The sequence below is a fragment of the Taeniopygia guttata genome, chromosome Z (genome assembly GCF_048771995.1).
Source record: "Taeniopygia guttata chromosome Z, bTaeGut7.mat, whole genome shotgun sequence".
Classification (NCBI taxonomy): domain Eukaryota; kingdom Metazoa; phylum Chordata; class Aves; order Passeriformes; family Estrildidae; genus Taeniopygia; species Taeniopygia guttata.
The window spans coordinates 53,338,057-53,355,088 of record NC_133063.1 but is presented as its reverse complement, the minus strand read 5'-3'; the positions used below and the strand labels follow the sequence as shown (position 1 = coordinate 53,355,088).

Sequence of the window (17,032 nt, the reverse complement as noted above, 5' to 3'; positions counted from 1 at the left end):
CTCCCGCGCGGGTAGAAAGCTCGGAGAAATGCACCTATTGATTTTATACTCTTTGCTCCTAGGTAATGAGGCCAGATACGGCGCAACATGGAAAAATCGGGTATTCAGGCAAGTTTTCTCCGCTCCCCACCACCACCCCCACCACCCCGGAGCCTGCTTCCTTGGGAACTGCCTTCTCCTCCTGCACTTCACAAGCCCTGGGAGGTGAGGAGTGATCCTCCAGAAGGGTCGGCACACTGGGAGCTGTTAAGTTTATGTTTGTGGCGCCTGAGCTCAAACAGTCATTCAGTGGCTTGCTCTGTTATCAAGAAAACAACAATCAGGAACAATCAGTAAACAGGATCTCTTTCCAGCCCCTTTATTAACTACTTACAGCTCCGCTAAAGCACGCAAAGCGCCCAGCAGCAGCATCTCTCACCGTAAAACGCTTTCGGCGTTTCGGGCGTGTAGAGAGGGACAGGGATTATCAGTGCCCGCGAAACCCAGTCGGCACCACGGACCCTGACCCTTGCCCGGCTCCATCCCGGGAGCTCTGCTGGGGCTGGGAATGCTGCGGCCTGAGGTCTGGCATCACCTGAAAGTCTCCTATTCCTTCCCTGACATCAGTTCTTAGGTAACCCAAGTGAATTTGTTAATACGTGTATGCATACAGATGTATATAAATGCAAACACTTACTGTTGACGTGTTTAACTGATCTTCAACTCTGCAATTCGCGTACCCGGCTTCTGCGTCACACTGCCACGTTGGCTGGGGATGCTGAGAGCTAATTAACCTGGGTACAAATATTGAAATGAGAAGAGTTTGAATATTGATCCCAGTGTGTGCAAACGAAGTCCTCAGAGAAATTATAGCGGGCTTATTTGACGCTATAAGAGTAGCTGCAGCAAGAACTAAACCGACGGATCTAGGACTCCTAATCGCCGCCCTCGGTCCGGACCGGAAAGAGGAATCAGAGCAGAAACCTGACAGTGCGCCATAAGGACAAGCATTTAATGAAGAGGAACTTCTCTCTCGCGTTTACAAATCCTGCTGTCCAAGCTCGGGAAGTGCTCTACCGAAGGCACTAGGAGAATCCGCTCGAAAAATTGTCTTTATTCGCTTCAGGGTGGAAAACATTGGAAAGTTTGTGGGGCCTCACAAATGTATAGAATGAAAAAGAGAATTAAAGGCCATAAAAGAGAAAAAAAAAAAAAAAACCCAAAAACTCCGAAATCAGACGAGTACTGTTTAAGCAAAGTTTAGAGGGTGGAGGTTCCGAGATGACCTCGATGGGGAGGCCACAGTTGCTGGGGACGCGGGAGACCCCGGAGTGGCCGCCGCAGGAGCGACCCGACTCTTCCTAACCCCGGACAGAGCTGGGGTCTCGGGCTCTCTTGGGGGGTGCAGGCAGGAGCCTGGCGGTGGGTGTGTGTGTGCAGGCACGTCCCGAGAGAGATTCCACCCGCAGCTGCAGAGCCGCGGCAGCGCTCCGGCTCCAAACACACGCTGCTGCCCTGCGTGTTTCAAGGTGCAAGACACTGTGCTGGCGGCCCAAAACAAACGTCAACCCCTGCCTCCCGGCGGGCAGCTTATCTCGACGACTGCCCCAGCCGCCCGGAGGGCGCGCCGGGACCGCGGGGCGCCTAGCAGGGCTGAAGAGCCTTCCCCACGCAAGGACCGACAGCCCAAAGTCTCCTTTCCCTCCTGCCTAGCCCTCGAAGCCGACGGGCATTCAGCCGCCCGAAGGTCCTTCCCGGGGCGGGGGACAGAGGGGCAGCTCTCACCAGCCCCCCGGCGTGCAGGGTACTCTCTCTCGGGGTCACCCCCCTCTCTGCGTGACCCCGCGTCTCCCCGCGGAGTCGCCGCTCCTACCACCTACGCGTTAGCGTCCCGGCGGAAGAGGTGAACGCAAAGGGCCCCAGGCTGCCCTGCCCTTACAGGTTTCCAGCGCCAGTTACAGACCCTCCCGAGTCGGAGACTCCATCTCCAAACTCACCCAAGTGCGACTTCAACAACTCACACGTCAGACCACCGGACAGAAATGATACCCCTTCTCCCTCCCGCCCCCCGAAGCGCCGTACCATTCCTCTGATCCTGTATGAAGACACAAGGGTTACTGGTCACACAGTTTAAGGTAGATTTCATATTTATTTAAATATTTATCAAGTACTCAAAAATGTATTACACTTGAGCATACAAAATGAATCCAGTTTCTAATCAGGATGATTGAAATCCTTGTATTAGATTTTAACATTTTTAATGTTCTCTGTACTGTCGAAATGGTTTGTCTAGAGCTGAGCTTGCTCAGAGTGGGCTGAGATGGTGAGGAGGGAGGGAAAAGAAGGTTATGTTAAGAAAACATTGGGGTTTGGAGTAACTGACATGCAAACCGACTTGTCTTTGTCAGACTGTATATTCCAGTCCTTAAGGGTGTTTTAAAGTGAACCTTTGTCTTGTGCTGCCCGGGAGCACTAGGGAGCACTTGGATTGGAGCAAAAACAACCCTTTCCCATTTTTTTAAAATTTACTTCTTTCTACTTTTCCCCAAGAAATCGCCCACATTTCTAGCTTTCACCACCCTCTCCCCCGCAAATTAAAAAAGGAAGAAAAGAGGGAGTGAAGAGAGGGAAGTCGACAGAAAATAAGGAACATATTCGTGCAATTTCACAGCAATATCCCCGACAGAAATATCCCCACAACTATTCCTCCTGCAGCATTATTCAATTGTTTTGACAGCAGACATTGATAAATAATGGTCATACTTGACTTGTTAAGCAAAAAGCGTCCCTTTTATCAGGAGCTTATACTTAAAATACAGGTCACTTCAACAATCTCAACAACGAGGCTTTGGTATACAGCACTTTATTTTTATTATTTTTAAAAATAGCAGAACTCAGCAAAAAGCCTGAGCTCTCAGTTCTTTAGATGTCTTAACGTTATGTCTGATCATGCCTAGAGTAATATCACTTTTAAGGGCAAAGGATGGGGTGGGGGAACAAGAGACTTTTTAACGTTATCGATTGAAAGCTAAGGCATCCAACTAGCCCTGATACAGTTGTTGAAACGGAAATTTACAAGCTGGTCGTTAATACTTGCAATAAAATATCACACTCCTTTTATTCACTAACGACCGCCTTTGCATGCAATATTTTATTTCAGGTATTTTAGCTGCTAACCTGTAAATATTTAAAAGAGGGAACTTTGTTCATTATTTAACGTTAATATTATTATTATTATTATTATTATTATTATTTTCTATTCCAAACGCTTATCTAGTGAAATAGTCCTGAAGATATAATAATTCTACATATGGCGCTTTTATTTCACATCATATTTAAGGAAAGAAAAAGGACAAAACACATAGAATTAGACATATAATTCAAAGACCACGGTACAACCTTTTCTTTTTTTTTTCCTTTTTTTTCTTTTTTTTCTTCGGCAAACAGAAAAAAAATAGTCAACTGACATGAAAAGTGGCAAGTCTTTCGATAATAAATAATAAATTACTTTATAATTTTGCAATGCAAGAGCAAACAAAAGGAGTGATTTTTTTTTCTTTTTAGTTGTCCTTTTTTTTTTAGTTTTTTTCCTTTTTTTTTTTTTTTTTCTAGAGAGTGAGAGATAAAGAGAAAGGAAAGAGAGAAAAACAGTCGTTATAACCAATGACTATACACATCTCTGGGGGAGGGGAAGGTTGTTGGGCGGACACATTTCAAACACAATCCCGAGACGCTTTGTGGCAAAATAGAGGTATACCTTGTTGCAATGTTTTTATAAATTCGTCTTTAAAGATTAATTCAAAAACCTATTTTTAATCGCATCACACTTAATAGGGGGTGGATCTCAACCAAACAAAATCAAAACCCTGCTACAGGCATGCTAGAAGAGACCCAGGAAAAACCCCTTGTTATGAGTCAACTAAAAACAACATTGCAAACCAATACAGCTCCACCTTCCTGCAAGGAATCTTTCAACAATGCAGGGCTGAATCGTCTCTTTCCTGATGATGGAAAACCTACTGGAGCTTCTTTTGGCAAGGCTATCCCCAGTATAGAAACAGCACCATTCGGAATGGGAGGGACCGGATAGAAAGTCCCTCTACCTTGGTTTCTCCCTAAGATGTGCAGTCAAATGAAAAGATTTTTTTTTTTTTTTTGAGATCCACGAGTACAAATCCTTTATATTTGGAAAACGTCTTTTCGATACTCCTCTGATCATTGAAAAGCGTGGGGTTTGTGGTTCTTTTTAGTATTTTTTTTCTAGTAAGATCCCATGATTGTCTTCACAGTGTTGCTACCATATTACCTTGTCTTTTCAAATATGACTCCGTTCATCTCATGGAGCAGTTCCTTGCTAGGTTCGTTACAGGGTTGTTAAGTATTCTTTCCCCCTAAATTTCGAAGTCCCAACACGTTCATTTTCCCACTCTCTTCAACAGGGGTGAGGGTAAGGGCAGAAACAACAACAACAGATATTTGGATGAATGTTCCTCATGCCTCAATAGGACTGGCTACCATGCTGTTGGGTGTATCTGGCAGCTGAGAGGACATTGATGCTACTTCACTTCCAGTAGAATTGGAACCAGGTCCTCCTTCTGAAAAATTAACCTGCCAAAAAGGAAAAAAGAAAAAAAAAAAAAAAAAAAAAAAAGAAAAAAAAAAGAAAAAAAAGAGAGAGAAAAAAAAAGAAGAAAAATAAGAAAAAGAAATGTTGCTACAACTGTAAAACTCAAAGAAAAGTAGCAGGCAAAGAAGAATACAAAAATAAATATACAAGGCATGCAGCCAATAGGCCTGATACATCCACAGGAGGCTGTGTCACTGCTGGTTGCTCTGTTTAGGTTCCCCATTGACTTCACAGGAACCTTCTTCAGGCCTTCAGCCAAATCACCGAGAAAAAGTAGATTAAAAAATGGAAAAAAGAAGACTGAAAAAATCAAGCAAATAAACAAACAAACTTACTAATGAGGCCTTCTTCCCTGTCTTGCAAGAGTGGCAATCCCAATAGGATGTTCTAGTAAATTATTTAGGAGTGCATGTGTTTTCTTGACATGAAACTGAAAGATTACTTTTTTCACCTTTTGTGCACATACCAAAATAAACCTGGAAGGAGCATCCAGGAGCAGAAGGCATTTGAAACCAGCCATCCACTTTCATTCCTGATTCGAGGCTGGTGCTATCTCTTCTTAATGAGAGTCTGTTTGATAAAAAAGGTCACACTATTCCATCTTAATGTGCCCCCCTGCTCCCGTTAGTTTAGGAGTAGTGCTGGGAAAAAGCATGACTTAAGGGTGGAGCTTTGTTAATCCAGAAGCATTTATTTGGCACCTATTTAGCTGGCCAATTCTGTGATTAAGGTCCTTTCCAGATTAGAGCCGTGTCTTGAACAGCCAGTGAACAGTCTGTTCCTTCCACTATTCTTTAATTTTACTCTTTTCATTATCATATATTTTGAATGTATATCAATATTAATTTGCCAACCTAATGGTCTATTTACCTAGGTATGTGTATATTTACCTGTACGTGTATTTGGACTATACATCTTCTCTCCTGCCTTTTTTTCCCTTTTTTTTTGAATTATTTAATGCAAAACCTCACTGCATCAAGGATTTTTAAAGTCTTGTATGTTGTTAAGGCACAAGAAGTAAAGCAAGCAAAAGAGAAAATTTTTTCTCCCATCTGATGGACAGCTTGATTAAAGCAGGAAAAGCAGTGGTTGCTTTAGATGTAAGAGGATGCAAATAGCCCTGCTGCTGTGCTACAGATTCCTGAGCAAGCATAGTGTGCCAGCGAGGGGAACACACTGCTGACTGCTGTTAGGCAAAAGAAAAGGGCTTCTGCAGGAGAGTGTAATACTAAACCAAAAAAGTCTGAACACAATGCTAAATTTAACTATAAAACTTTGTCTTCCATCACTTGGTGGAAAAAAAAAAAAAAAAAGAAATAAAAAAGGAGAAAAAACCCCAACATATAAAAAAACAGTTTACATGTTAATTTTTCTTAACTGTTTTTCTGAATCCCTGAAATACTATACACAATTTACTATTTCAACTATCGGGTTTTAACAGATTTAGGCCAGGAAAGTGACTTGAGACCGAACTTCTCTCCTTAATTTACCTTGTTGTGTCTAAGTGTTGTTGCCAATATGGTCCCATATGGGCCACCAAGTGAGATAGGCATAAGAAAGTGAGTTAAGGACAGGATTTCTTCTAAAAGGCCTATTTTGTTTTGGTTTAAGGTAGTTTATTATATTGCTTGAATTTTTCGCCTAAATATGTACTAGCAATTTCCTTTCCAAAGAACAACACTTACTGTAATCTATATATGTGTATAGATTTTTGTGTATATATAGATACATAAAATTATATCTAGCAGTACATGCTTAAGACTTTGAAATTTTAATTAAGAAATCATATTTGTCTGACAAAACAAAGGTCCTGGCTGACACTGTAATCATGTATTCAAAATTCAACCGACAACATAAAGGCAAAATCAGCCTGAAGTGGGGACCGGTGAATTCTAGAAACTGCTTTCACAAATATAAGTACAAGTAAGCGATATATAAAGAATGGTTTGGTGAAGTGCTTTCACTTTTCAGGAGTGTGGAAGCTATTATCAGACTTGAGTCAGGCCTTATCCAAACTCACAATCAAATAAGAAATAACTCTGCTGTACACTAAGATCGACTTTGCACCAACCTCTGGAAATCAATTCAGTTCTCTGCTTTTACAGATGCAGTTGTGCACGCCTTGCAATTTCTGGAAAACCCAGCTAATCTGGATTGCTTGAATCTCTAAGAGCATCTGACACCTGGAGTGAATCGCCCATTGCTCTGACCCGGGTACCGGCTGGCTCGGGCTGGGAACCGACACTTACTAGTTGCTGAAAAGCAGGTTGGTCTATGTCACTCTGCAATGCGAAGTCACTCAGTACTTTCCAGGGAGGCTGGTAACTTTGCACCTCCACGGGGTTCGCCTGCAAACCGCCGTCATGTCTCTCCGGACTTGCAGCCACCATTGGAGTTCCTGTCATCCCTTGGATATTCTGTAAACAGCCCAGCAAAAGATGTTAATGAGCTTGGTTAGCTTTATTGTGTATAAACGCTGAGTCAATAAACTGCTTTCTATCTTATCTATACGGTCGCTTGTATTTGCTTTGTTAATCTGCTGTGAATGTCTTACTCTATTCTACTCTAGGTCAGCCTGTTTCTACTCGCTGCATTTATCACGGTGGAAGTTTACTTTCTTTCCCTTTAATCCTCCTATTCGTCTCAAGGCATATCCCCTCCGCCCCAAGCTCCTTCGAACATGAGCACTCTATATCTCGACTGCCAATGGACGTCTCAGAACCAGAAACGGTTAATCCCGCTCCACTCTATAGTGCTCGTCCAGTCTGGTTTTGTTTTGCGTGACCTTAACTGGATCGTATATCCAGTGCTCAGCAAACCTGGCGTACGTCATTAGCGCGCTCTTTCAAAAAAAAAAAAAAAAAAAAAAAAAAAAAAAAAAGCGCCCAGCCCTCTCAGGATGCCCTGTGGTGCAGGCACAGTGTACAACATAACTCCAAGCCTCGACGAATAGATTGTTCAGGCGAGTTAATAACACCGTGTTTTATTGCATTCCAACACGGTAAAATGAAACTCCTTAAATTCCACTTAATTAGGCAGCCTTATGAATTAATAGTCTTTCTCTGGTTAGTCATTGGACACACGGAGAGTAACAGACTCTTCTTCAAGTGAACTAACAACAACAATAAAAAAACCCCCAAATTTGGCTTAAAATGGAAACAGAAAACTTGTCCAGCTGAACCCAGTGCATGCCTGTTGTTTACAGCAACCATGCATATATCTGCAGAAGAGTTCTACATAGATATAACTATATATAAATTAATCTGTAAACACTATGGTAATTCCGAAAAATTTGCATTGCATTTGTCTTTTTCTGCAGTAAGTGTACTGACAAATACACACCCTTTGTAATATATAAAGTGCTAAGAAAAACACCTCTTATTTCATTTTTACTTTTTATTTTTAACAATTTTTACTTCTGGATTTACTCCTGTTTAAAAACACTGAAGAGGTCATAGGTGTAGTTTTCTCCTTAAGGAGCCCTTTGCATTTGCAGTATAAATATTAGACGAGACTGGGTTTGTTACATCCCATAAGCTCTGCAGGTCTCATTTATGTTGCAGAGAAGTTAGTCTAAGCTACTGCGTATTCTTAGCCCCACAAATTCTAAGTACACTTAAGCAGCCCAGATCGGCTCCTCGCTTGGTCTGTTTCGATAGCGGTGACAGAAGAAACTAACGGGTATTGGTTAAGCAATATCGTTTTCTTTGTTTTCAAGGAGATCGCAAACAATTAACACCATTAAACCGAGCCCTGCAGCTATCCGGGCCGGATATATACCGAGTTTTTCTCGTTGGGAATTAAGGCAGACACGGACAGAGGCTGAAGCCACTTACAGTTTTGTCATTGGGTTGCTGCTGCTGAAGTTGCTTCATCATAATGCTCCTTTTTTTGTCCTTGCATCGCTTGTTTTGAAACCAAACCCTGATGACCCTCGGGCTGAGGCCAGTCATTTCTACCAGTTGCTCTTTCATGAGGGCGTCAGGTCTGGGATTGGCAGCGTAGCAGGTCCTCAAGGTGTGAAGCTGTTTCTCATTAAGAACAGTCCGGACTCGGGTTGTCTTCTCGGGCTGCTTGTGGACGTGGGGCCGCAGAGCTGGCTGTCTGGCAGAGATAGGTTCTGCTGTAAGGGAAGGGGAAGGGAGGAACAGGATCCCCATGAGTAGGAAGCAGGGAGTCTGCAGAGACTATGAATCTAAACTGGTGGGACAGGGGAAGGTGGCAGACGGGGGGGGGGGGGGGGGGGGCTGGTGATGAACCCTCTTTCAGAGGCCATTCAAGCACTCAGATCTATCGGAGCTGCTGCAGCCTCCTCTGCTTTATGCACTGGTGGAGTGAGTGACATTTCTGACTCCACAGACAATTAATTTGCAAAAACAAACCACCCCCTAAAACCCCTAATGACAGAAGCTTGAACCTGTATGAAACTTGACAGGGGAGGGCAAATTAGCTGAGGTGTATGTGAGCTAGGAAAGGAACAGGAAGTTTTTATGTATTTATTTCCCGACAAATCACCAAAACAGAATTTTGGCCCGAAAATTAGTTAAAGAATACTTCTTAAATAAATCATAATTCGGTCTGCTTCTTGTACAGTGAATCTAGCTCATTTCAGCCAGAAGCTGTGATAACGTGCAACAACTCCCGGCAGCTTGACACTTCCAAACCAGAGCAAAACAAGCCAAATCCTCTGCACCATGCCAATGGAGGAAAAAACAAAAAAAAAACCAACAAAAACAAAAAAAAAAAAAACCCCAAACAAAAAAAACCAACACTGTGAGAGCTCCATATCTCAAAGCACGGGAGATGGGATTTATCTTAAAATGTGGAGGTGGTAGGTGCATTTGCTTATACTTTGGATGAATAATTAAAAAATATCTATCTAGTGCTTTTAAGAGGAGAATAAGCCCACCAACTCATAGAAACTGACAAGAAACGCAAAACTACGGATGGCATCACATCAAGAGCTCAAAGTTTTCCTGTGGTCCTGCTATTCTTCTGTGTGTTGTGTAGCTGTAGCTATTATATGTAACCTGACCCAGTCGAGGGAAAAATAAAATCGGGGAATTTTTTTTTTTTCTAAAACTGTTTAGCTAACAATTAGAAGTGCTTGCTTTCATACAGTCGGGTTCCGACTTTTCTAATTGTAACAATACATCAGCAAATGCGATGACGACAATTCGAAGGCTTCAAATCTTATCAGTATTGTAGCTGCCGACACACTAAGCCTTTTGGAGACATGGCACAAACACGATATAGGGATCACAGTCTCTCTAGAATTCTGCCCTGACCAGTTACGGGATTATTTCTCCCTATATATAGATATGTCACCTCAAAGCAGCTCAGAAGACGAAAATTAACCCGTTTTAGGATAGTTGTATTTACAAATAACTTTCCGAGTTACAGTTACTTGCGTAGCAAAAAGGCTGGTCAACCTTGTATTGTCCAGCCTAGTTAGCCTCAGAGAAGTATCCCTTCCTAAAGCTAAGGGTCTCTGAGTGTCTGACGTACCCGTCGAGAACTGGAAGTGTGAATGAAGTTGTAAGGTGGGGCGACTCTGAAGTTACAAGGCTGAGTTTTGAGATGAATTCTCATCAAATTACATGAAACGTTTCAAGAAGGCAAGAGTCACTTTAAAAGGCAATTACCGAAGATTAGCTTGTTGACAGTTTTAAATTACAGACTAAGCGCCAGCCTGTAGTTATGAAGTCTATCTCCTTTCAGACCCTACTTCCTCCAGCGCTCAGAACAGCTTCTCCCCTCGCTCCTGAGGCAGCGAAGGGGTCTGAAAACAGACCTGCTCTCCGCAGCGGCTCGTCCCTCTCCGGCTCAGGCTGCCCCGGGCTCGGGGAGGGTGATGGAGGAATCCCGCACTCGGTGCGTGGTGGGGGCAGGAGGAGGGCAGGCTGGCGGTGGGGGCGCGGCCCCTCCGCAGGTGTTCCGCCTCACGCGTCCCGCGAACGCGGGCGTTTCTCGCGGCAGCTGGACCAGCAGCAGCCCCGAACAGGAGGCGCGCCTCCGCCGTCGCCTCTCCGAGGGCGCGCACGCTCAGGCCCGGCTCTCCACGGAGGTGCGGGACCCGCTGAGACCGTGGGGCTCTCCCCGCCGCCCGGAGTGGGACCTGGCATCGCCAAACCCCGCGGGTTTCCGCGGCGCTGGGTGCGGGCGGTACCTGCCATCTGCAGCGGCCGAGCGGGATGTAGGGGGCTGAGAGGGTCCCCGCCGCCCAGGCTGGCCCTCTCCACCACGTCGTGGTCCGCCCGGCAGAAGAGGCCGTCCTCCCGCAGTGCGAATTCATCGCCGGGGATGAGCTGGCGGCTGCAGGCCACGCAGCGAAAACATTCGATGTGGTACACCTTGGCGCGGGCGCGCATCACGAAGTCATTCTTGCTGAAGCCGATGCTGCATTTGGCGCATTTGATGCCGTATAACCTGAGCAGGGCCCAGCCCAGAAAGAAGGAGAAGGGAGGGAAGCAGGGAGAGCACGGGAGGGGGAAGGGGGAGGGCAGGGAAGGGGCGGGGGGGGGGTGGGGGGAAGGGGGGTAGAAAGGAAAGAGAAAAAGAAAGAGGTTTTCACTCCCACTCGTGGGCAGCCCCTGGCCCCGCGTAGAAGCGCCACACGCAATCCACTGCTTTAAAAAGTATGGAAAATACAGAAGCCAGAAGAGGAAAGGAATAAACCGGATTCACTCTCAGTCGGTGCCCTGATCCCCGTGTTTTACAGGCGGAGTACACAAACACACCGGTGAAAGAGGAGCTGGGAAGCAGAGGTGTAAGAAGAAACAAAAAAAGACCCCGTTTCTTCTCGAGGCTATCCAGCCTCTCCCTCTTGCCCCAGCGCTCGGGCTGCTGCAGGAGTGGGGCCATCCCTGCCCTCTCCTTGCCTCATCACCTGACTTAGCCTGGCCTGGGTCTGAACTGGACTACCCGGGCACACCAGGGAAAGGCGAGACTGCCGAAGCTGCCATCCGAGACACAAACCTGCCTGCTTCTCCAAATCCAGATACTTTTCCCGCGGAGCCCACTCAAGACTTTTGCCGCTTGATGTGTGCACGGACTGCCATCAACTTAGCCTCTGGGACCCAGCAGGGGCAACTGCCAGCGCAAGGTCTCTTCCCCTACTCCTCTCGTCTCACCAGATCAATTTAATACAGCAATATAAGCATAACATACATGCCTCCTCAGGCTCACATATATAGTAGCGTAACTCCTCTCTCCCGCTCCCAACAAAAAGGCAGTTTCGGTGCTCTGGCTCTGCAGCTTGTCTCCACTTCAGCGTCTCTGCCCCGTCTATCCTCCTCCTGACGCTCCCATCTTGAGCCGGGGCTCGAGCGCTCCGGTAGGAATGGGAGGGCAACCTCTCGCTGACAGCCCCACAAAGCAAATTATGAGTTTCTGGAGTGGGTGGCGTGCTCCTCGTCTCTCATGGAGGAGAGGACGACAGTTCACCCACCAGTAGATAAACATAAGAAAATGCAGGGAGAAACTGCACACCCCTCTCGTCTCCTACAGGGTGCTTATTAGCCAGAAGTCCTTGGTATGATTAAAATTAATATTTTGCCACAAATATACGGGTACATGCACTGAAAAAATGTACTGGTACATGAACTGTGAAAACTGTTCCTAAAACTGAGCTAATGTTTATCCCAACCAACTTCCTCTCCAGTATACTTCCTTAGAGATATAGTCTGTAATTTATGCATGTGAGATGTATGCATCTTTTACTTTTATGGCTGTAGCAGAGTACTAATCCTATATTCAGAGCTACATATATCTGAACTGCAGTTTTGAGAAGAAAAAAAAAGAAAATAAAAAGAAAAAAAACCCCAAAAAACAAAAAGCAAACGGCTGAACAGCAAAAGAACAGAGTGCTCGTAAAGTAGGTGCATTCATGGGTACAAAAGTTGTGGTGGTTGCCCACAGGTTTGACACTTAGAGATTGACTCATGGTCTAATTCAAAGCCGTCTTGCACATAATATATTTTTTCCTTTTTAAATTGTAGCAAACTAAATGTATTCCGTATTCATTTAAAAGAGCTAATTTTTTTTCCTGCTCAAATTTCTTCTGCTTAGCTCTGTAGGGAGGTAAGTGAACACATTTCGATTCAAATGTTTTCCTTTCATTTGAATTTAGAGAAAGGACAACATTTAAGAGAACGGCTTCAGCAGTCTTTTAAAAGTAAAGAATTAAAAAAAACCCACCAAAACAAAACAAAAAACCCTCCGGTTTTCGCCATTTTAGAACTTGTAGAATAATTTCACAATGGCTCGAAGGAATGGTCTGCTTATAAATTGTGCACTAGAGAAGGAAAGACTCGAGGGTTTTATTTCAATTCAGAATTGGACAGAAATCAGAAGATATCTTAGGTGGCTAGGTGATTTGCTTCCAAATTTTTCTGCAAAAAGAAGAATATTGTTCATACCTCAGTGTCATACAAACTTATGATTTGGCAAACCCAGTAGGCAACACTGAAACGGATCAGCATGACCCAGGAGCACAAATAATAAACACACTCGAAATTCCTGCTTTGGTTTCTCTATAGTGTCAGCATTGGCAACTCTCACATTTTATCAGTTACCAGATTTTAATGTGAGGAAGGAAGCGGTTCCATTATCTAAATATACCCAATTGTTCGCGAACAGATGATGGGCAATTTGATCTGCTCTGTCTAATTCATCAGTACAGATAAGATAAGAAAGAAAAGGCAGTAGATATCACCAAAGGGGTTAATATTTAAAAAAAGATTAAATGTCAGTTATTTTAGCTAAGAAACATTTTGATATAGTTTTTAACGTCTCTATAAAAGGATCCTACAGTCTGAAGGAAATCTCGGGTTTGTTTTGGGGTTTTTTTTTTTTTTTTTTTTTTTTTTTTTTCTTGATAGGCCTAGTTTAGGTAGGGTTTTCTTTTCCTTTTTCTTTTTTTTTTTTTTCCTACCCGTGTGTTTATGTTTACGGCATACATGCTTGAAGTGCCTTTCTTTTGAATGTCACTATGTCTGCAGAAACACAGAGATGCATTTCTCAGGTTGTCTTAGAAAGTGATCTGTTCTGCATTGCTCATAGTATCTACATTATTGAAAATATTCTTCGTTATCTACCATTCTCCCCTTGGTTAGAATCACAGGATGCATTGCCAAAGTCCTCTGAAAGGTCCTACATGGTCCCGAACATAATTCTAGTAATACAGATATTTGCATTTGAAAAGAAGAAATAAAAAACTTCACTACTAACTTTTTTCCTCGCAGGTCTATTAATGGGAAAACACATAAAAAACATACCAATTATCTTTTACCCACTTCCTCACAGTTTTCCCTCTTAATTCCTCCATCAAATTTATGAGGTTAAAAAGAAAAATAAAATCTCACCGAACAATTAAACAACATAAATGGCGTACCTGATATAATCTCTTTTACAGTAGGTTTTGCCATCCCTAACAAAGCACGTACAGGTCTCGTCCAAATACTGATTACACTCTGCACACTTCAAACACGCCGCATGCCATTCCAAATCCGGAGAAACCCTCAGAATATACTGATCGTGAATTTGATTGCCGCAACCAACACATAGGGAAATCAGACGTTTTTCTGAAATGAAAATAAATAGATGATTGACTAACCGTTTACTCTCCTACAGAGATAAACACACTTTTAATGTCATTCCCTTATAAAGAGTATTGCGGGACCGTTTTTGGTTTCTGCCTCTTTTTGTTTGTTTGTATATTTGGGGGGGGGGGAGTTTGCTGGGGGTTTTGAGTTTTTTTTTTAAATAATATTACACTTTTGGATGGTAATTGTAGTGTGCCATCAAAACCTTTCCTCTCTTAGAAAGGAGGCGTAACATATGTTAAAATGAAAATGTGATGAATCTTTGGGGTAAAGGTCCTCATTTCAAAAACCTTTCATGGAATCAAAACTCCAAACTCCCACGTTGTTTAATTTTTATTTTATTGTTGGCTTGGTTGAACGCCCTGCCTTAAGAGGAGAGGACCTGCGTGTTTCATTTCATATTTTAAGAGCTCTGACTGGAAACGATGAAGCATAGTGGGGTGCACTTCCCACTCAGCCCTTTCCCTCAGAAGAGGGGAGTCCAGGCTTCTAGCAAGAACAAGCATCATTACGGTTGTCACTTGGCTCTCTTTCGCAAGTCTAATGGTAATACCCCTAGACCGACTAGGTGCTGAATAGTCAGCCTCACCGCAGTCTATCACGAGAAAAATTTAAAGCTCCGTGGTTGAAGATCCCATCAAAATTCTGCCTGCTCCCCAAACTTTAAAAGAGAGTAGGACCCCCGGCTGTTAACATATAAGGCTACGACAGAGCAAGCATGCAGGCATGGTAACAAAGGCACCTTCTCTACCATTCAAAGGAAGTTCATCACTTTAGCAGTTCGTCTGCCTGAGACGATTACAATAGACAGCACATTTATTCCAACAACGGTAAAGATTCCGCCTTACTTTTTGGTGGGTCTCCCATGTCTCCCATATCTGTAAGAGGGTGTAATGTCCACAGTGAAATGATGTACGTTTTCGTATTAAGACCCCAAAGTAGGTTTGAAAGCTGTCGCTAAAAACAAGAATAATAATAAAAATGAAAAAAAAAAAGTATTAACAGAGGCAAAAAAAAAAAAAAAAGAAAAATCAAAATCGGAAAAAAAAGGGGGAAAAAAAAAAAGAAAATGGTACAAAACACCACCGACGTGGGAGACACTGTCAGGGCTGCGGAGAGAGAAGGGGACGCGCGGTGAGGCGCGGCGCGGGGCGCGGCGCCGGGGGCGCGGCGGGGTCCGTCCACGCGTAGCGGCGCGGCGCGGGAGCGGTGCGGAGCGGTGGCGGTGCGGCGCAGGAGCGGCGCGGGGCGCGCGGCGCGGCGCGGTGCGGTGCGGAGGCGCGGCGGTGCCGGACTGGGCGCTGGCGGCGCGGGCGCTCGCCTCGCCCTTATCTCTTACTCAAACTTCTCTGCTCCAACTCAGCCCGCTCGCCATTGGCGCGACGTCACGCGCGGGCACGTCACGCCCGCGCGCGGCCATTGGCTGCGGCGGCGCGGCGCAGCTGCCCCATTATCATATTTCAGCGTCTGGCGGCGCGGCCGCCCGGCTCGGGTTCGCGCGGCCAACTTTTCCTCGCTCCTTATTTGTATTTCCCTTTATACTTTTCCTCTTGTCGCTCTCCTCCATCGCCGTCTCTTATCTCCCGTCACACCTTTCATTCTCCCACCCGGCCCCGCTCGGGCTCCTATACCCCTTCTCCCGTCCGAGCTTGCTGCGCCACAGGTACCATTTCCGTATGGATATTTACATACACATGTATTTATACACACACACGCACGACATATATATATATATATGCATATACATATATTTGTGTGTGTTTGAGTATATATATATATATATATATATATATATATATATATATGTGTGTGTGTGTGTGTGTGTGTGTGTGTGTGTGTATATATGTGTGTATATATATATATATATATATATATATATATATATAGTGTTATTTTTTTACTGGTGGTGTTAATCCAACTGTTTTCCTCTTGAGCGTTTATCTTTCCCAGGCGGGTGCCACACTCTAGTTTGCCCAGGCGGAGATGCCCTGAAGAGGGAGGGTAGGCGGACTGGCTAAGCACGACCCCAGCCACGAGATGGGACTGTTTAGTTTTCTCCTCCAGCCCCTTTCTCTTAAATTCACGGATAAAATCTTCAATATTTCTGTTAAACACAAGATCGAAGAAGGTACAAATATTTACCTTAAATTGTCTCTCAAGAACTTCTGCCTTTCCCCAACAAAGAGAACCCCTTAAAGTTCTTATTATTAAAAAGGAGGAAAAATAGAAGGGAAAAAAAGAAAGAAAGAAAAAAAAGGGGATGGGGGTGGGGAGAAGACCTGGACTTGCTGTCGGAGCGGACCTGCGGCGCTGCTCCCTGGAGGCGATGTGGGGAGTCCTCACCCGAGTGTCGTTGCCAGGAGAGGTGCCGTGCGCTGTCCGCGTCTTCGTCTGCGCAGCGGCGCGCGGCGCCCCTCGGATTCCAGAAGGCAGTTATCGGAAAGTTCCTCAAACTGGGCAAAACGCGTCTTAAGACCTGGGCACTGATTTCTTTGTGTGTGTTTTTCAAAGGGCAGGCTCCACTTCAGCTACTCGGTGCCTGTCCTTTAGTCTGTGCAGAACTGTACCCAAGCGCGACCGCCCCATCCTCTTCCGATAGCCCCCTCTCCACCAGGATTTAAACGTTCTCTTTGGGTTTCTTCAGAGCCCATTTTTGTCTTCTGTTCCGTATGGACTATTATACCGCCCTCATCAACGTAGGGAAGAAGTGCCCTCCAATCACTGTTCATCAGGAAAATATACTTGTTTTCAATGTCCCATGTTTTTAAAAGGCAGCCGAGTTTGGATCTAAGAGAGGCAAAGCCATATTCATGCAGAGTAA

General features: G+C 44.5%; 1 protein-coding gene across 2 annotated transcripts; it reads right to left on the bottom strand.

Annotated features, from left to right (window-relative positions):
• Nucleotides 1-2,108: 2,108 nt before the first annotated feature.
• On the bottom strand, nucleotides 2,109-15,556 carry ISL1 (ISL LIM homeobox 1). Of its 2 annotated transcripts, none has more exons than XM_030258153.4 (7): nucleotides 15,302-15,556; nucleotides 15,060-15,168; nucleotides 14,001-14,190; nucleotides 10,776-11,035; nucleotides 8,443-8,726; nucleotides 6,856-7,023; nucleotides 2,109-4,587 (listed from the first exon to the last, which is right to left on the bottom strand). In XM_030258153.4, exons 2-7 carry the CDS (start codon nucleotides 15,085-15,087, stop codon nucleotides 4,471-4,473), a joined length of 1,047 nt encoding a protein of 348 aa, XP_030114013.1. In that variant the 5' UTR covers nucleotides 15,088-15,168; nucleotides 15,302-15,556; the 3' UTR covers nucleotides 2,109-4,470. The 2 variants fall into 2 exon arrangements, with proteins under 2 accessions (XP_030114013.1, XP_030114012.1); XM_030258152.4 differs by having other exon boundaries at nucleotides 8,443-8,729; nucleotides 15,302-15,552.
• Nucleotides 15,557-17,032: the final 1,476 nt, after the last annotated feature.

Bases quoted from the DNA above. Each gene is read 5' to 3' on its own strand.
- ISL1 (XM_030258152.4), bottom strand. From the start codon at position 15,087: ATGGGAGACATGGGAGACCCACCAAAAA. The intron at 14,191-15,059 runs GTAAGGCGGAAT...TTTTCATTTCAG, and splicing joins CATGGGAGACCCACCAAAAA to AAAAACGTCTGATTTCCCTA. The intron at 4,588-6,855 runs GTAAGTGTCGGT...CCTTTTTGGCAG, and splicing joins AACCTGCTTTTCAGCAACTA to GTTAATTTTTCAGAAGGAGG.